Source organism: Triticum aestivum, chromosome 6D, assembly GCF_018294505.1.
Source record: "Triticum aestivum cultivar Chinese Spring chromosome 6D, IWGSC CS RefSeq v2.1, whole genome shotgun sequence".
In the NCBI taxonomy this organism is placed as follows: domain Eukaryota; kingdom Viridiplantae; phylum Streptophyta; class Magnoliopsida; order Poales; family Poaceae; genus Triticum; species Triticum aestivum.
The window spans coordinates 30,178,759-30,195,702 of record NC_057811.1 but is presented as its reverse complement, the minus strand read 5'-3'; the positions used below and the strand labels follow the sequence as shown (position 1 = coordinate 30,195,702).

The window sequence follows — 16,944 nt, the reverse complement described above, 5'->3', positions numbered from 1 at the left end:
TATCTAATTAACCCATCTTAATTAAAATCAAGGAATTTTTTCTCATATTTGTAAAAATATTAGAAATCTTGTCAGCATTTAATGATTTCATCAAGTTTCTTAAAAAATAGTTTTTTTTTGTGGCCACTGCTTTTTCTAAGACACCAGACCAGTTGTAGCAAAAGACGGGGGAAAGTAAAAACCAACAAGCTGTTGACAAGAGAGCTATTACTAGGCCAGTGTCACATGGGCGACGCCATCCATGTACGCTGTTGCGCAACCTGGCGCATTAAGCACTAAAAAGCCGCTTCCGCCCGATCCACAGACACGTGCGGCCTAGTAGTAGGTGGTAGTAAGAAGCGAAAACTCCTATTTGTTGCTCCATGCGGGACAAGCAGGTGTCCACTTTCCCATAGAGCGACCCGTGAGTGGACCGCCCAATTAGAGCTCTACGGGAATCCGTTTTGTGAAGCTTTCAGTTTTTTTTTGTTGGTATTTTTTTTTAATTTTTCTAGTATTCTTTCTTTCACAAAAATATTCAAAAATTAAATAAAAAATTCCCTTTTAAATGAAGTTCAAAAGGTAAAAATTGACCACATCCAAAAAAAGTTATGGTTTTGAAATATGTTCAACCATCAAAGAATCTTATGGTTTTTAAAACAAATTACAGTTTTTAAAAATAATTTCATTTTCCAAAAAAAAGTATTCAGGGTTTTCTTAAACAAATGCACAAAGGTTGTAGAATAAATGTTCGTGTTTTCCAAAAGGTCAAAGTTTTCTTTAAAAAATGTCCACGAAGATTTTCGAAAATGTGCACAATTTTGCTTATCTTTTCACATTTTCCAGAAACTATATTTGTGTTTGATGTAACAATAAATAGTCCATATATAAAAAATCGGGGCAAAAAATTTTAAGAATCACTGGACATTTTTCTTAGACAATCTCACAAAGCTTTATTTAAGTTGTCACAATGTTTATAGGGACGAACAGAAAATCACCGGATTGACCTAACCAAACATGACGACCAACACATAAATGTAGAGTATGCTTCGCTAGATTGTGAGCCTCGGATCGAGCTCCTAAACTCATGAACAAAATTTAAAGTAAAAATACTAGAGTACGATATGGTTTCATGTATTATAGCTGCATAATTTTCCGAGCTTCGAAGCTTGTTACCATCTATCACCACCTTGCAGTGACACGCAACATGAGTCCTCGATTAGTTTAGATCTTTGGCGAGAGCAGGAGCCTCCCGAACGGCCAACACTTCAAGTTTTGTAGGGTCTGCAATTATACCTCTGAAAGCAATAGCCGACGCTCCCAAGTAGGCACAATCTTGGTCTTGACTAATAGCTGTATTGTACCACCACCGAATTGTACATTTTGCATGCCAATCAGCTCAATAAGATGGCACTATTGTACTTTCTACAGTATTGTCTTCAGGTGTATTTGGTTTTGAATTTTCCACCATGCCACTTTGCAGCATTGCACTTTCTACAGTAGTGTTTGCAGTACAGAACTACAGACTGCATAACAACACTTGCCTTTGCCCAACTAGGTAGATGACCAAACTTTTAAAAAATTGTCTGATTTCAATTCATGCTGCAGCACCAAAGTTGTCTCTGGCTCCATTACCAGGGCTGCTCCGGACTCATGCATCCAAAACTCCAACCAGCGGGACGCCGGCTTATCTTTCACCTGATCAAACCAAACGTTTAGATTATATCCGATAAATGGCCATGCGCCAGAGTTGAGCACATCGAAATGTAATTTTCATTTCCACAAAACTGACAGAAGTATAGCTGCTCCTTATTATTCATCACGCATCTCGTATTAAATGACCCACCAATTAAAGCAATGCCAACACAGAGAGGAAATACACAAGGGACTCGTGTAAAAGATACTAATGTGTCTAAAAAAAATGTAAAAGATACTAATGTTTTTTACCTTGAATGGGCACCTCTTTTCCCTCTATAAAAGGTACAGAGGCCGGCGGTTTTCCTCTCTTTTTTTTAAAGAAAAACAACATTTCCATATCAAAAGAATAAACCAAGGAGAGAAGTGTGATATTGCTTCATGGAAGGAATAACAAGACTCCAAAGCAGAGAGTGCTAGCACTAGTGACAAATGCAAAGCTTCACTTGCCAGGGCTGCTCTGAATTCATGCATTTAAAAGCCTCCACCTGATAAAATCATGGTTTTAGTTGTATCAGATATACGATCATGCACCATGGTTTTGATGTATCAAGAATATTTTATTTCCACGCATAGCAGCTAACTTTATGATCCAGATCACGCGCGCTATCAATTAAAACAATTGCCAACGCATAGCAGCCTCAACGAATAAGCAATGTTTTGCTTAGCACGCTGGCAGTGGTTGTATCAGTTACCTTTCCTTGATCAGTTTAAGATTTCACTAACGATAGTGCCATATAGAAAAACAAAACAGGAAGCCAACAACTGTGATATAGCTTGAACTCACAGCGTGCTAGAAGTAGTACTTAGGATGAAGCTGGAAGAAGTTTTTCTAGATGATGATCTATTGACTAATGTTGCCTCCATCTGCTGTTATTGTCTCTGCCTTTTCTTCCTTGTCTTCATCCTCTGAGCCTGATGCGCCTACTTCATCATCCTCCTCTGCATCCACTGTTCCGAGTAAATACTGTATGACATTAGTGAATAGAGCAACCAAACGAGGAAATTAAGATGTAGGAGCAGTTGTGCTAACTCACCTCCTGATTCGGATGACATAGTGCTCAAGAAGTATTCCGACAGCATGTCCCTCGCCCTGACGGGGTCCTCGTTTGCTATCTGGCGCACTTCCTCACGGTAATTCCCATAAATGTTCCGCATGACTCCATCATCCCCCATATCTATGACCATGTTATGCAACAAGCAGCAGGCATAGATTGTCTTACACAGAGTGTCTGGACTGACCGGACGCCATGTCTCTTCCTGCAGGTACTTCCATGTATTTCTGAACCTCGCCAGCGCCTTCAGCATGCAGGATGTGGCTGCGGAGTGTCTTCTATTGAACTCCGAGTTGGAGTCTGAGTGGTCTTCTTCTTGGTAAGGTGTGAGCAACCAGGGGAGAAGAGGTTGTCCTGCATCACCAATTATGTATTCCCCGACTTCTGATCCATCTAATCCTACCTTCAGCTTGCTGCCATTCAGGCGAACCCCCTTCTCGCACTGCTCAAAGAATGGAGAGTCATGCAAAACGGCCAACCGGTTCACATTACCTGCTGATCCGACCCAAATGCTTGTAAACCTCGTCTTTGGATCGACGACGACTTGCATTAGAATGCTGACATTCTTCTCATGATCCCAGTTTGGTCCAAATGGGATGTGGGTTGTACATATAACACCGCAACAGTTTTCCATATTGTAGATCTTGCCAAACATGGATTTGATCTTATCCATTTCGCTGGAGCCTGGCCAGCTCTGCATTGCGTGGGTGTACACAGCAGCAACAAACCTCTCAGTTACCAACGAGATGGTTGACTCGTTCACACCAACAGAGGATCCAAAGGTCTCTGGTAGCTCAGCAGAGTGCAGTCTTCTCAGAGCAACGGCTACCCGATCTTCTAAAGACAGCACCCTCCCGTCAACAAAGGTGTAGCTGTCCATATCTTTCAGTGATGCCCACTTCACCAAGCTGCAGATGTAACTAAAGGTTTTTCTTGTCATTTTGAAGACATACTCAAACCTTTGGGCATCCACAAACGAACATAAGGTTCCTGCATGTGACGAAAAGGTAAAAGTGTTTACACAATTCATGGCATGGAAGTTAAGAGCTCAATTGTGACAGTGTTAAAATAGTGAGATATCACATACATGCTTTTAATTATTAATGATACCACTCTTCATTTTTGATCTTCAGGTAACTTAGGGACCAGTAAGAACTAAGAACAACAGATAGCAACATGAGGAAGTACTACCAAATATGAAAGTAGCCATTACAAAACGATAAAAAGTGAGCCATCTATTCCATATAGAGAAAAGGCCAGTCATATCTCTGTTGACATTACTAGCATGTTTTTGTTGCCCTACTCTAATAGGGTGCATTCAAGGGGAATGAGAATGTATGGAATGTATTCAAGCTCCAGCATACGAATCAAAGGTAGAAAACAAAGAGAATAAATCAAATAAACAGAGAAAAGAGACAAGTTAAGATGAAGGAGTCACCCCAATTTACCTCTAGACATGAAAGAACGGCTGGCATTTGTTTCCAAGTTGTAGGGGTCAGCTGTGTACAAGACATACCATTCATTCCTATTATTTTCTTCATGTGCATACGCCTTGACATGCCCAACATGGCTGAACTTGTCCCACTCGGGGCCAGATTGTCCCATGGCTAAAGAAGTGAGCAGCCCTAGGCCACAGAGTAGCTCCAAATACCTTGGGCATATACTTCCCATGTATTCTGGGAGTGTATCCATGTCTGCATCCGCGAGCATGATCCATTGGAGTGAGGGAACACCCTCCAGCACCTTCAACTTTGAGCACCCGCCGATTGCAAGCTTCTGCAGCCTGGGAAGATTAGATATCCTCTCCAGGTCAAAGTCTAGAGTGACATGCAGCTCGACGAGAGATGGAAAGTTCTCTACAGAGATCAAACCATAGACATATTGTATGAATAATTTATTCAAAGTCCTTGCCTGAGAGGCAAGGCCAAGAGGAAGACGCTTCAATTTGCAGTGCTTTAGCACAAGCTCGTGCAGGACAGGAAAGGCTTGCACTTGCTCCTTCCATTCCCATTCCTCCCATTCCACCATTTCCGTTAAGAACATCTTGCTCAATCTCGGAAAGGCAACAGCCACCTGGGTTGGATGAAGACCATGGTGGTGGTAGGGCTGCATGAATTCAGGGCCAATACGCTTGATGATTGGTGCACGAGAGATCTGAATGAACTCCAAATAAGGAAGCTGACACAAGCCATCAGGAAGCTCTGTGCAGCAAGCCAGGTCGTGAACCATCAAAGTCCTCAAGCTCTTTAGAGCCACAACTGATGATGACATCATCCACCTTGGGAGTCGACGGCCAAAATATCCATTAATGTAAAGAAAATCTAAGTTGGGCGGAGGGCAGAGCTCATCAAACACCTTCTCAATCTTTTGATGTTCTTCCTCAGAGACACTAGTACCTTGCTCCGCAATCAACACATACAATCTATAATCACAGATCAAGGATAGGCCAGTAAGATGCACCTTCTCGCTAAGCTTTGCCTTTGCTGCGGATGAGGAAGCAGATACATTCTCCAATCCCTGTAGTCCAAGTATCTTGAGCCGAGAAAGAGGGGCCAACTCTTCCAAACTACACCAATCATCCTCTTCCTGGGCTGGAAACCCAGATACTATTCTCAAATTTGTTAGAACACGGAACCCCTTAGGTATGCCATTTATATTGGTGTTATCCAAGTTAAGATACCTTAGCTGCCCTAATTTTACAATGCTATCTGGAAGTTTCAGAAATTGTTGGCATCCTGCAAGGTTAATGTACTGCAAGAATTTCATCTCTCCAATGCTATCTGGCAGACTAGATATATCACAGTAGCGGAAGGACAAGTACCTCAGGTGCTTGATTTCATGTAAAGATTCAACCAGTGTAACAACATGTGCAGAATCTATATGTAAAGTACGTATGCATGGAAAATTAACCAACGAATCACCATGCTTCAAATTTATGTGTCCAACTGATATTAGTGTTCTCAGTGTGCTTTGTGCTTGTAAAGAACTCCACTCTAGCCCGTCTGATTCTGATGATTTGCTTTCTAGAGACAACCGAAGAAACTTCTTTGCACGAAGTTTACTAACAATACTAGTTTCTCCACTGTGAGCTGCTAGTGCCTCATCTCTAGCCACAAATTGAGCAAATGAGCGTACAACATCATGCACGGTGCAGACAGATTGATTAGCGTACTCTGTATTTGGCTCTATGAGGTTCCTCAGTATCAGCTCCTTATAGTACTTATTTCCTAGTTCTTCTAAGTCGTCGGAGGCTCCGTGAAGAAATCCTTCACTAATCCACAAGCCAATTATGTTGTCCCTTTCGAATAATGCAATTTTTGGGAGAAGGGAGTAGCATAGAAAGCATTGTTTCATGCTAGAAGGTAAATCTTCATAGCTTAAATATACTGCATGGTTTAACTCTTCGGGCATTCCAGATACTGACCACATAGAATCATCTAGAACCATCTTCCAGTCACTGCGCTTTTTCTCCTTTTGGCACAAGAGTCCTCCCATCACTTTGACAGCAAGAGGCAAACCATCACATTTTGTTATAATTTGCAACCCAATATCCTTGAGCATATCAATTTCACGTCCATTTGTCTCACTTGAGACTATCTGCAAGCAGTATTAACTGGCAGGGTCAATTCAAAAAGGAAATCAGAAAAATACCAGTTAATGTACTATACATAAACTGAATTGTCAACTGAATAAACTGGTAACCAGGGATGTTGCTGGCAACCGGGTAACCTAGCATGTCAACAATTATCATGAGAACATGCTCACCCAGGCAAGATGTTAAGTTTATTACTCTTTTAACCATGATGATTAGTTTAATATGTCATCAGTTTGGCACATGAGCATTTTAGTTCATGCATTCTAATCCTGAGGGCATGGATTTAAAGGTGCACCCCTAGTGAGACACACTTGAAGCACTCCCACTTTTAGTACCGTAGCACCCGTTTTTAATCTTTTAATTACACATGCATATAACCTTTCCAGGCCAAAGAGGTATCACTTCTGAGCTAACTCTTTTACACCAGACGAGCATGAAAGAGTTTAGTCATGCACTGAAGTTTTGGGTCACATTAATATTCTTTCAATTACCCATATTTGCAACTTGGGCAGGGTGGCCTACGTCTGTTGATGGACCTGCGCATGCTTTGGTATTATTCTACTGATTACACTTATATTGCAAGCTCTCAAAAAAATCTTAGCTTCCAAAAAAAACTTATATTGCAGCATTAGTACCATACCGCTTCATGTGCATTTATTGACACCTCCAGCTGAACACAACTGAATTTTGCCCAAGGATTGGCCATACATTTGTGCCTATGATGGTAGAACAATACAACAATGCTTGTTTCTGACATTTATAAGATATCACAAATTGTATATTTCGTTTGGAGTTGCATTTCATGTGGCAACCACATATATCTCCAAATTTTAATTTTACAAGGCCACCTTGTAATTTGGGTTTAACTTTGACAATCAATTTAACCAATAAAATATATGTATATGTTGAAGAAATATATTGGTATCACTAATTGTGTGCTTTTGACTCCTTCAGCTGAACTCAACTCATTTTTGGCTTAGGGAATGAGAATAGATTTGTCTGATGATGGAAGAACAATACCACCTTGCTAGTTTCCTACATTTATACGATATATCCAATAATTAATGATTTAGTTTGGACTTGCATTTTAGGTGACCATAATATACATTTCAAAATTAATAACTTTCTAAAAGGAAAAAAAGTATTTCTTTAGAGAGACACCAGCACGGATTTGGAAAGGAAAGAAGGTAATTTAATGCCCTTGCTAGAGCTTGATGATCAGTGGGCAAGAGAGAGTTTAGGGACGAAATTAATTTGTATTGATAGCTTGAGATTCACTTACAGCCTATAGTTCCTTATATATAGGAGACTAGAAGTCAAAGCAACATAAGGGAAAACCTACGGAACTCTAATCCTATCCTGATCATCAGCTTGCATGTCTTGTGTTGGTCCGTTTTGCGTGGCGTCCATTGTAGCTGTGCGGCTGTGCCTGCACTATGTTCCTTGTTTCCTTTGTTAGAACTGTCTGTTCAATGGATTGTAATCTGAGATTGTTGCTTTGCTGGGACCGGTAGTGCCTAGTGCTTTTATGTTGTTACTATGTACAAAGACCTGTTTCTACCAGGCTTCTTTCTGAGTAATGGAGCTGGTGAGCTTCTCCCTGTTCATCTAGAAAAAGATTCTAACCTGATGGAACCTATCAATCTGGTATGAATCCCCAGACTTGATCCAACAGGGCCTCTCTGTTCCGACCCCAACTGCTGCCAAGCAGCAGGCTATCTGGCTTGGGCTTGCGCCTGCCACAGTGTATCCCCACGTGACAGCTCGTGTAAAATATGATGACAATATGGGTATTTTACTGACACTCTTAATACTTCAGCTCAACTCTAAATGGGCATCTATTTCAAAACAGAGGGCATGCAACTATATTCATTTTACCTTGGAAAATGATGCATGTGGTCATGAGGTTGTCTAGTTTTATCAACCCATATTTAATTTGATGCCTAGGTTTAAACTGAAGTATTGTGCCTTTTTTACTCATAGTAGGTGTGTGCATAATTATAGCATCCATGTGTTGTATGGACCCATTTTTAAACCTCAGAGGTAGAGGTTGCCCAATTATTAGGCCACTCCCTGTGCTCCGAGGTAAGGTGTGGAACTGTGGACAGGTTCTTAGCATCGTCATATGAAAAGTCCAATGTGGCACTAGTTATCACAAGGCCCTGGACAAAATCTGAGATGGCACCATACATATGCAGGAGTGATGGTGCAGCTTATTAAGAAAGTGGCCTAACATTGCAAAAGTTGTATACAAACATCCATCATGTGCAATAAGAGACAATTCACTGCAAGTGGCCTAACTATCTCTACTACAGATTAAGCATGGAGCTAGCAAATATTGAATATGCATGGAGTTCCATTACAGACCTGTTTCTTAAGCAATGACCAGGCATCCTCTTCCTCTAATTTGTCGACATGATGGTAAGGAAGAACAGCTTTCATCCCTCGGGCAACTCTTTCATCTCTAGTAGTGACAAGGACTCGGCTACCTCGAGCCACAACATTAGCCAAGGGTATTTCAAGCACATTGCCCCATGCTCCATGGCTCCACACATCATCTAGCACTAGCAATAGCTTCTTTCCGGTCAAGGCAGTAGTAAGGATTGGCTGAAGCACAGCCAACGCCTTTTCACCTCCGTGTACTCCCCCGGCGAGCGTGATGACTGTCCTGAGTAACTCAACCTTGTCAAAGTCCTGGTTAATGCTCAACCATATTGTGTCATCGAACTCAGCCTTAACAGTTTCGTCATTGAAGACCTTCTGGGCAAGAGTGGTCTTGCCGATCCCGCCGATGCCAACAATGGCGACCACCATGATGTTGGTGCTGCCCCCCTTTTCAGTGAGCATGATCTCGACAAGCTTTCTTGTGTCCTGGTCGATCTTCTCTCCGACTACACCTGACCGGTCGAACTCCCCTGATGTCTCACGGCTGGTATTCTGAGAATGAAAGCTGTGCACCTTGCTCCCACGATCCTCATAGGAACCAAGATTGATGAAACTGAAAGCAGCGCTTCGCTCCTTGATGATGTCGAGCCTCTTGTTGAGCGCCTTGATGCGGGTGGCGATGTCGTGGGCATGGGATGGATTCCGCATGCAGAAGAGCAAGGGGTTGAAGCACCCTGCCTCTAAGCAAAAGAGCAAGGGGTTGAAACACCCCACACCTACAGTGGATGGACCTTCCTCCATGGCCTTGAGCTGGCAAAGGTCGAGGATGTCGGTAGCTTCATACATGGCGCCCTTGAGCTGCCCCACCCACTCCTGGACACTCTTGTCAGTGATGTTTCTCCTGTCAGCGTCGGCAAGGAAGTTCTTGAGGTCCCTAAGCTTGACATCCATCCTGTCGATCTCGTCTCCGACTCCAAGCAGCATGTGCACCTCTTCGTTCACCGTCTCGATGAGCATATTTTGCACGTACGATGCAAAGGCATCCAGGACCATCGCCATTTTTGCTCTGTTTTTCTGTAACAAGGAGTATGACCACACATATATATCAGCAAAGCATGCAAAGAATGAACCACACAAGCTGTGAAATAACACACACAATCTTCAAAACTAGAAATGGCAGGCAGATTTTAGTACTACTGCTTCTGGGACTCACCAGTCAAGCTCAGATTTTTTCCCCATCTCCAATAAGCGTTCCCAGATCTCAAGCCGGCGCCACCCGATCCGCCCCAGGCGCCGGCTCCCCAACCGCGCACGTGAACTGCACCGCCCCGGGCCCGTCAGGCGTCAGCCACCGCGCGGCTGAACCGGAACCCCACTGCGAAGGCGGGCGGAGGAGAGCGGCTACCCGGGGCAGTCGATGTCCTCCGGCCGGCAGCGTCGATAAAAAGAACCGACCACAGCCCGCCGTCGCCAGAGTCCACCTGCAGCTCCCCGGCGTCGGACACCGCGAGGCGTGTGTTCCAACGGCGCGTGATACTCCGCCAACGCCCTCACCGGCCAGAGCGCCGTCGGCTTCCACCTGAAAATAAAAATCCCCGGGCCTGCCGCACCGGCACCTCTGAGCCTCCGCCCCCTTCTCCAAAATCCGAGCTTGGGTCCTCGCGATTCGTAGCGAGGCAGTTGGATTTGGGCTGGATCTTGCGCTGATTGGATCCTTGGTGTAAAGGCACGGAGGAGGTAGTGGGGGCTGCTGGCGGCGGAGCACAGGACGAGATCGCGAAGTAGAGTATGGTGGTGCCGCACACGGGCATCGATCTGGGAGACCTTTGAGCATCGCACATGCTGCCGCGGCCCCCCGTCCACTATAGTATGTTTCTTTCTCTCAGATCGAGAGATGCTCTCAAAGCTTTTTCTCTTCTCTGGTGCGGCGGCAGCTCCGGCGAGTGGCGGAGCGAGCATGTGGCCTTTCTGATATCATAATAGCCAAAATGTTGTCAGTCGACTAGACTGACATTCAAATTTGGGTCAGTCAAATTCAAGAATAAAGAAGAAAGCATCGGAGGTGAAGAAGGAGACGACGAGACTGCCGGGGTCGGGGAAAAACACCCCCACTATCTATCTTAGGGTGATGGTGGGGATTCGCCAGAGAAGCACCCCACAATCTATCTTAGGGTGGCGGGTGGGGTGTTGCTTCATCGGAGTTTTTTTGGGTGGTCGCCGGGCATAGAGGCGATGGCCGGGTGCGGCAGCAATACCGGTGGTGGGCACGATTCAGGGGAGGGCGATGCGGCAAGGCGATCGCAGGCGACGGAAGCAAGCGACTAAGCCGGCAGTGGCGCGGTGGTTCGAAGGAAGAAGAGAAGGGCGACGAGAGGTTGAAGAAGGGCTTCCAGCCGTTGATTTCGCATGGGAAGGCTAATAAAATCGACAACCCCCCCCCCCCCCCCAAACAAAAGCAGACAACTAACATATAGCCAGGCCCTTTGGATATACATACTCCCCAGGTGGCCTTATGAAACAAAGAATTTGTACAAATTACAAAATCTAAGATGGCAATACCTATAGATCACCGCCCCCATCTAGTTGCTAGGCAAGGTTAATGCCAGAACAAAGACGAACAAAGACCAGATTCGAGCAGCACTAAAGACAACTCGACTATAGGGCCTTCCGGTATAACCTTCTTTTCATCGGTGGCGGTTGCTGTTGTGGTGCGTTGGTCTTATGGGGCCTTACATGACGATTTTCCGACTATCTACAACAACAAGTTGTGTCCGGCTTCGGTGAGGAACGGGCGATGACATGCAGTCAAGGGCATGCCTTTCCAAACCAAGGTGTGGACTGAATGGCAACTTTGTTACCACGAATGCACAAAATCCACCCCGCATATGAAGAGCATGCGGTCAGCCGAATCTAGAGCACAAAGAGCATTAAGTTTGTTCATCTCAATCTCTATTTCTATGGTGGGTTCAAAGATGTCTTCTTGCTTAGCGGGTAATTTCTCATGCAACTTTGTACTTTCGGTATCGAGCTGGCGTATCTTGATATCAACTTGATGAGTGAAGCTTTTGTAGGCATCATCAGCTTTTATCTCAGGTAGTTGGGGTTTCAAACTCATCACTTTTATGAAGTCTTAAGTTGAATATGTATGCTCGGGAATATGACTTCGGTCAAGTTCCTACGAAGTATCTTCATTGCTTCTCATCATTTTAACACTTTCGATTGGATTAGGTTTCGGCTTTCCTGTAAATTTGGCAACGATAAAAATTTGGCTCTCAACTATTTTCAACATGAGCTTTCATATTGCGGGTTTTCGCCTGAAGTGCATGCACGTCATTCGTTAATCTGGCAATTTTCACTATCATTTGACCAAGTATATTATAGTGAGACTTCAAGGTGTCGGTACAAGTTTTATTCTGCTCCGTTTGAGCAGACACGGAAATGTTGAGGGTTTCCTCAAGTAAAGGCCTACTACCAGCGGTTGCCCCATTATAATTGTTTGATACTCCTTGGTTGGTGGGACATGATCCTCCTATTTACCTTTAATCACATCGATTAACTCTTCCATTTTGTCGGTCAATTCGTCATTCTTTTCTTCAGTGATGGCGCCCATCCCAACAGAAACTCATTCAACATGCTTACAAATGTATACAAAAACAACTTACAAATGTATACAAAAACAACATCACAGATGAAGATATCCACAGATCTTCATTGCCTAGATCTGCTCGAGCGCCTCGAGAACCACCTTCATCGAGGGCCTGCTCCTAGGCTCCCCAGCCAGGCAGCTCAGTGCCACACGCAACGCCTGCAGGGCTTGTTTGGAGTTGTATTGGCCCTTGAGCCGGGGGTCCATAAAATGAGAGAGTTTTCTCCAGTCAGCCAATGACTTTGCCCAGTCGATGATGTTCGTTTGCCCCTTGGGGCGGTTGGGATCCTTCGCAAGCTGACCGGACAGCATCTCCAGGATCATAACCCCGAAACCGTAAACGTCGCTCTGCTCATACAGAAGACCTGGACATGGTTCAGAGCATGAAGTGAGAATAACCACCAACCGCTAAAAACAGCTAGTATATGTATTAACATGTATTGTTATGTAAACTATTTCAGTGATCTGAAACGTCTTATATTAGTTTATAGAGGAAGCAGATTCCAAATTTTAAAAGATTTAGTGGAGCTAGAAAGTCAAAATTTAGTGTTCCAAATCATATGTTCTTTTTTCCGAACAATGCGGAAGAGTTGCATGTCATGCATTAAGAAGACAGTACAACGCTGAAGCCAGCATGACCCTTATATTGCTAAAGATGGCACGACCCAAACAGACCACGAGCCTTATATCGGCAAATATGGTTTCTACGGGATAAGTGAAATTGTGCATGTTCCTCTTTGATCTTTTGTAACCTCTTCCCTTGGTTTAAGTTTGGCGATAAAGTTAACACGAAAGCAACAAAATGAGCACGGTCCAACGGGTCACCACACATAAAGGTGGGCAACGTGTGGCAAGCCGTGCCTCCTATCAAGTGGTATAAATGATTGCAATCGACCACACATTATTCTTTGCTCTTTTTATGGAAGGTGATGGTAGTGGAATGCCAAAGGAAATGTTAGCACATGGATCAATTTACCATGACAATTAACCGCTTGGGAAAGCAATTGCTATGAATGATCGACAAACCTATTTGATGCAAAACTCTAAATCTGGAAAGATATGATGAGTGAGGACATATACCAGATATTACATACTCCGGAGCTGCATACCCGTGGGTGCGCGTGGGCATGATAGTCATACGCGAGTTGCCACTTGACCCAAGCTTAGCAAGCCCGAAATCAGAGAGCTTCGCGTTATAGTGCTGCTAGCACAACGCGGTCAGAATATGATCTTGATAAACAGACAATAAATAAAAGATACATTGTAAGGTAGGAAGCTTACTGCATCTAGAAGAATCTTGGAAGCCTTGAAGTCACGGTACATAGCTTTCTTCTCTGATGCATGCAAGAAAGCAAGTCCTCGAGCTGCACCAATGGCAATCTTCAGCCTCTGTTCCCATGATAGCGGAGCGCATCCTCCTGAAAAGAATTTCAATCGCCTCCGGTTCCATTGTAAGTACTTTTCAGCCAAGTGGGGTTTTCAAGAATTGCAATCTCTTCCCGGATCAGTATCACAGAGACGAAGTACAAACACAGCGAGCACGAGCAAGGCCATGAACAATTTTCTGCAAGTAAAATTGCCTAGAGGGTAGGATGCAACAAATTAATGGTCGTCAGTAACAACTCACCTCTAAAGAATAGATGGTGTTCTAAGCTTCTTTGGGCGATGAACTCGTACACAAGAAATGGTTCCTTGCCCTCCCAGCAGTAGCCCAGTAGCTTCACAAGGTTTGGGTGGGAGAACCTTCCCAAAAGATTTATGTCCGATTGCAAGTGGACAGTCAGAAATTTCTGTTACGCACGGTAGTTGCAGCAACATTTAGAGGTGACGACTGTTGGAATTTCAAAATTCAAGATTTACTTAATCAGTGTATGATGGGCCAGATTTTACCTGCCATTCCTCCTTTCCTTGCATGATAGCAACAGCCATGCCAGGGCCACTCGTTGTCGGGTTCATCGTCTTCCCATCGACCCACGCTTTGTACACGCACCTGAAAGCCCCGACCCCAATGAGACTATCTGGCGTGAAGTTCCTGGTAGCTGTCCGGATCTCAAGGAATGTGTATTTCCGGAGGTTCGGTGCCTCCAGTATTTGGCCTTCGAGGAAACACCCCTGTTTGAATCCACCGTTTGTACAGTCGCTGCCGGCAGAGGCCATGACGCTGGTGGTGGCACTGCTGCTTGCCTTGGAGTTCATTGTCCCTGTTATACAATTAGCACGCATTAACATACTAAATTTAATCATCACTTTTTTCCGAAGAATAGATTTTTTTTTTTGAAGAATATCATAGCAGAACATAGAGTTCAACTGAAGTTGGTGCCTATCTTTTCCCCCCTTAGTAGGAAACAGTTAGGATGGCATGAGCAATATATGGTTGCAGTTCGTCACAAAGTTATATATGGTTGCAGTTCGTCACAAAGTTATATATGGTTGCTGCAGCCTTTATGGTTTGTGGAATGGGGAAAGCTACTGATTTTTCCTGAGAAAGTACTTTTTCAGAAAGTGGGACAGAGTGGCTCGAGACCAAAATTCTGCAGATGTCTATGAAAGAAAACTAAGGAGGTACTCTATTAATCTTAGAGAGCCATGGTTGTATGATACTAATTCAGTTAATTCCCATCCTTGATCTCTACTCACTGCTGCTACGAAGAACAGAGGAAATCTCCGAGCTCACCTGAATTATGTTCTTGGAGAACAGATTCGTCATCTGGGCTAGACGGCCGGTAATCCGCCGCCACACGAGCCTTTCCCGGGTCACCGCAGATGTTCGCCATCTCCCTCTCCTCTCGCTCTCCAGTGTCAAGGAGAAACAAGTAAAGGAGCGGAGGAAGAGGAACAAGACGAGAGTTAGTTGGGGGCTTGATAAGTAAGCAGAGAAGCCAAGCTAGAAACTGAAGAAAGTCTCCGGTGGCTTTGTTGATTCTCCACCGAGTGGGCTGGGGCCTGCCCCGCACTGCACTTCAGCTTTTCCTTTAAATCAAACCGCGTGTCCTACTTTCCGCTTTACGTTGCCATCTTTTTAAATGGAGAACTTGCCATGTTATCATTACTTATTTATTTAGGCGCATCTTCTTCCAGTTGCAGCTACATATAACAATGATGAATAAACGATGATAGGCACTGCATGCCTTTGTTCTGAAACTGAAGGCTTGCTCAAGGTATGCTGTCCACATGGGTTAAACCCGAATTACCAATCAAAGAGATGGATGGTTAATTTGCTGTCCTTGCATGCCCTTTTCTCTCTTTTTCTGAAAGCAGAAAAGGGAAGGCATGCATGAAATCTTTTGGGAGGTTAGTGCACAGCAGTTATTGATGATGCTAGAATGTGTCAACTAATTGTGCTCTAAATTGTTGATTTCTCTCGAGCGCCAAACTTAGCTATGTGCTTTCATTTGGTCCTTGGTCCAGTTTAGACTAATCTAAAGCCGTGTTGGCCGGAGACCATGACTTACGTTTCTCCTATATATGTGTTCACACGACGCATATATCCATACATAAAAGAAGCTGCATGTAGTTATGGACTTTGTGCTTACATAATCAACAACTTTTTATTCACAAAACAAAAACAAAATGAGCAACAACTTTTGACATAAGTAAATAGATAGGCATCGTCAGTTTTTAGGGAATACTATGAAAGGACATCAACAGAACTCTCAGCTCAAACACTTCAGATTTTATGCAAAAAAACTAAACCAGTATAAGGGGAGGAGCCCCTATGGCTTTTTAATTATTATTAAGGAGGAAATGTGAGACCCGCGTTAGAATTGATGCGTCTCCAACGTATCTATAATTTTTGATTCTTCCATGCTATTATATTATCTGTTTTGGATGTTTTATATGCATTAACATGCTATTTTATATGATTTTTGGGACTAACCTATTAACCTAGAGCCCAGTGTCAGTTCTTGTTTTTTTCCTTGTTTAGAGTTTCACAGAAAAGGAATACCGAACGGAGTCCAAATGGAATAAAACTTTCGCGGCGATTTTTCTTGGACCAGAAGACACCCACGAGACTTGGAGTGCAAGTCAGAAGAGCCACGAGGCGGCCACAAGGGTCAAGGCGCGCCCCCCGACCTTGTGGGCCCCTCATAGCTCCACCGACCTTGTTCCTTCGCCTATATATTCTCATATACCCTAAAAACTTTCAGGGGAGCCACGAAACCACTTTTCCACCGCCGCAACCTTCTGTACCCATGAGATCCCATCTAGGGGCCTTTTCCGGCGTCCTGCCGGAGGGGGATTCGATCACGGAGGGCTTCTACATCAACACTATTGCCTCTCCGATGAAGCGTGAGTAGTTTACCACAGACCTACGGGTCCATAGCTAGTAGCTAGATGTCTTCTTCTCTCTCTTTGATTCTCAATACAAAGTTCCCCTCGATGTTCTTGGAGATCTATTCGATGTAATACTCTTTTGCGGTGTGTTTGCCGAGATCCGATGAATTCTGAATTTATGATCAGCTTATCTATGAATATTATTTGAATCTTCTCTGAATTCTTATATGCATGATTTGATATGTTTGCAAGTCTCTTCGAACTATCGATTTGGTTTGGCCTACTAGATTGGTTTTTCTTGCAATGGGAGAAGT

The 16,944-nt window shown here is 43.9% G+C and overlaps 2 protein-coding genes across 9 annotated transcripts; both read right to left on the bottom strand.

Moving 5' to 3' along the window:
- Nucleotides 1–1,315: 1,315 nt before the first annotated feature.
- Nucleotides 1,316–10,828, bottom strand: LOC123143268 (disease resistance protein RGA2). Of its 8 annotated transcripts, none has more exons than XR_006470767.1 (7): nt 9,923–10,828; nt 8,692–9,783; nt 4,178–6,326; nt 2,712–3,719; nt 2,462–2,641; nt 1,927–2,162; nt 1,316–1,677 (listed from the first exon to the last, which is right to left on the bottom strand). XR_006470767.1 is itself a non-coding variant. In XM_044562124.1 (6 exons), exons 2-5 carry the CDS (start codon nt 9,766–9,768, stop codon nt 2,519–2,521), a joined length of 4,341 nt encoding a protein of 1,446 aa, XP_044418059.1. In that variant the 5' UTR covers nt 9,769–9,783; nt 9,923–10,826; the 3' UTR covers nt 1,316–1,677; nt 2,481–2,518. The 8 variants fall into 8 exon arrangements, 1 of the variants encoding a protein (XP_044418059.1); XR_006470766.1 differs by having other exon boundaries at nt 2,462–2,616; XR_006470764.1 differs by having other exon boundaries at nt 2,462–2,625; nt 9,923–10,826.
- Nucleotides 10,829–12,261: 1,433 nt separating this feature from the next.
- Nucleotides 12,262–15,270, bottom strand: LOC123143267 (probable serine/threonine-protein kinase PIX13). The gene is made up of 6 exons (XM_044562123.1): nt 15,030–15,270; nt 14,246–14,556; nt 13,983–14,145; nt 13,637–13,773; nt 13,436–13,556; nt 12,262–12,720 (listed from the first exon to the last, which is right to left on the bottom strand). Exons 1-6 carry the CDS (start codon nt 15,127–15,129, stop codon nt 12,425–12,427), a joined length of 1,128 nt encoding a protein of 375 aa, XP_044418058.1. The 5' UTR covers nt 15,130–15,270; the 3' UTR covers nt 12,262–12,424.
- Between the last annotated feature and the right edge of the window lie 1,674 nt (nt 15,271–16,944).

Excerpts from the sequence above, each read along its gene's own strand:
- LOC123143268 (XM_044562124.1), bottom strand. The coding sequence starts at position 9,768 with ATGGCGATGGTCCTGGATGCCTTTGCATCGTACGTGCAAAATATGCTC. Across the intron at positions 3,720-4,177 it reads CCGTTCTTTCATGTCTAGAG|GAACCTTATGTTCGTTTGTG; the intron begins GTAAATTGGGGT and ends CGTCACATGCAG. Across the intron at positions 2,626-2,711 it reads TATGTCATCCGAATCAGGAG|TGGATGCAGAGGAGGATGAT; the intron begins GTGAGTTAGCAC and ends TACTCGGAACAG.
- LOC123143267 (XM_044562123.1), bottom strand. The coding sequence starts at position 15,129 with ATGGCGAACATCTGCGGTGACCCGGGAAAGGCTCGTGTGGCGGCGGAT. Across the intron at positions 14,557-15,029 it reads TCTCCAAGAACATAATTCAG|GGACAATGAACTCCAAGGCA; the intron begins GTGAGCTCGGAG and ends ATTGTATAACAG. Across the intron at positions 13,774-13,982 it reads ACACCATCTATTCTTTAGAG|GAGGATGCGCTCCGCTATCA; the intron begins GTGAGTTGTTAC and ends AATTCTTTTCAG.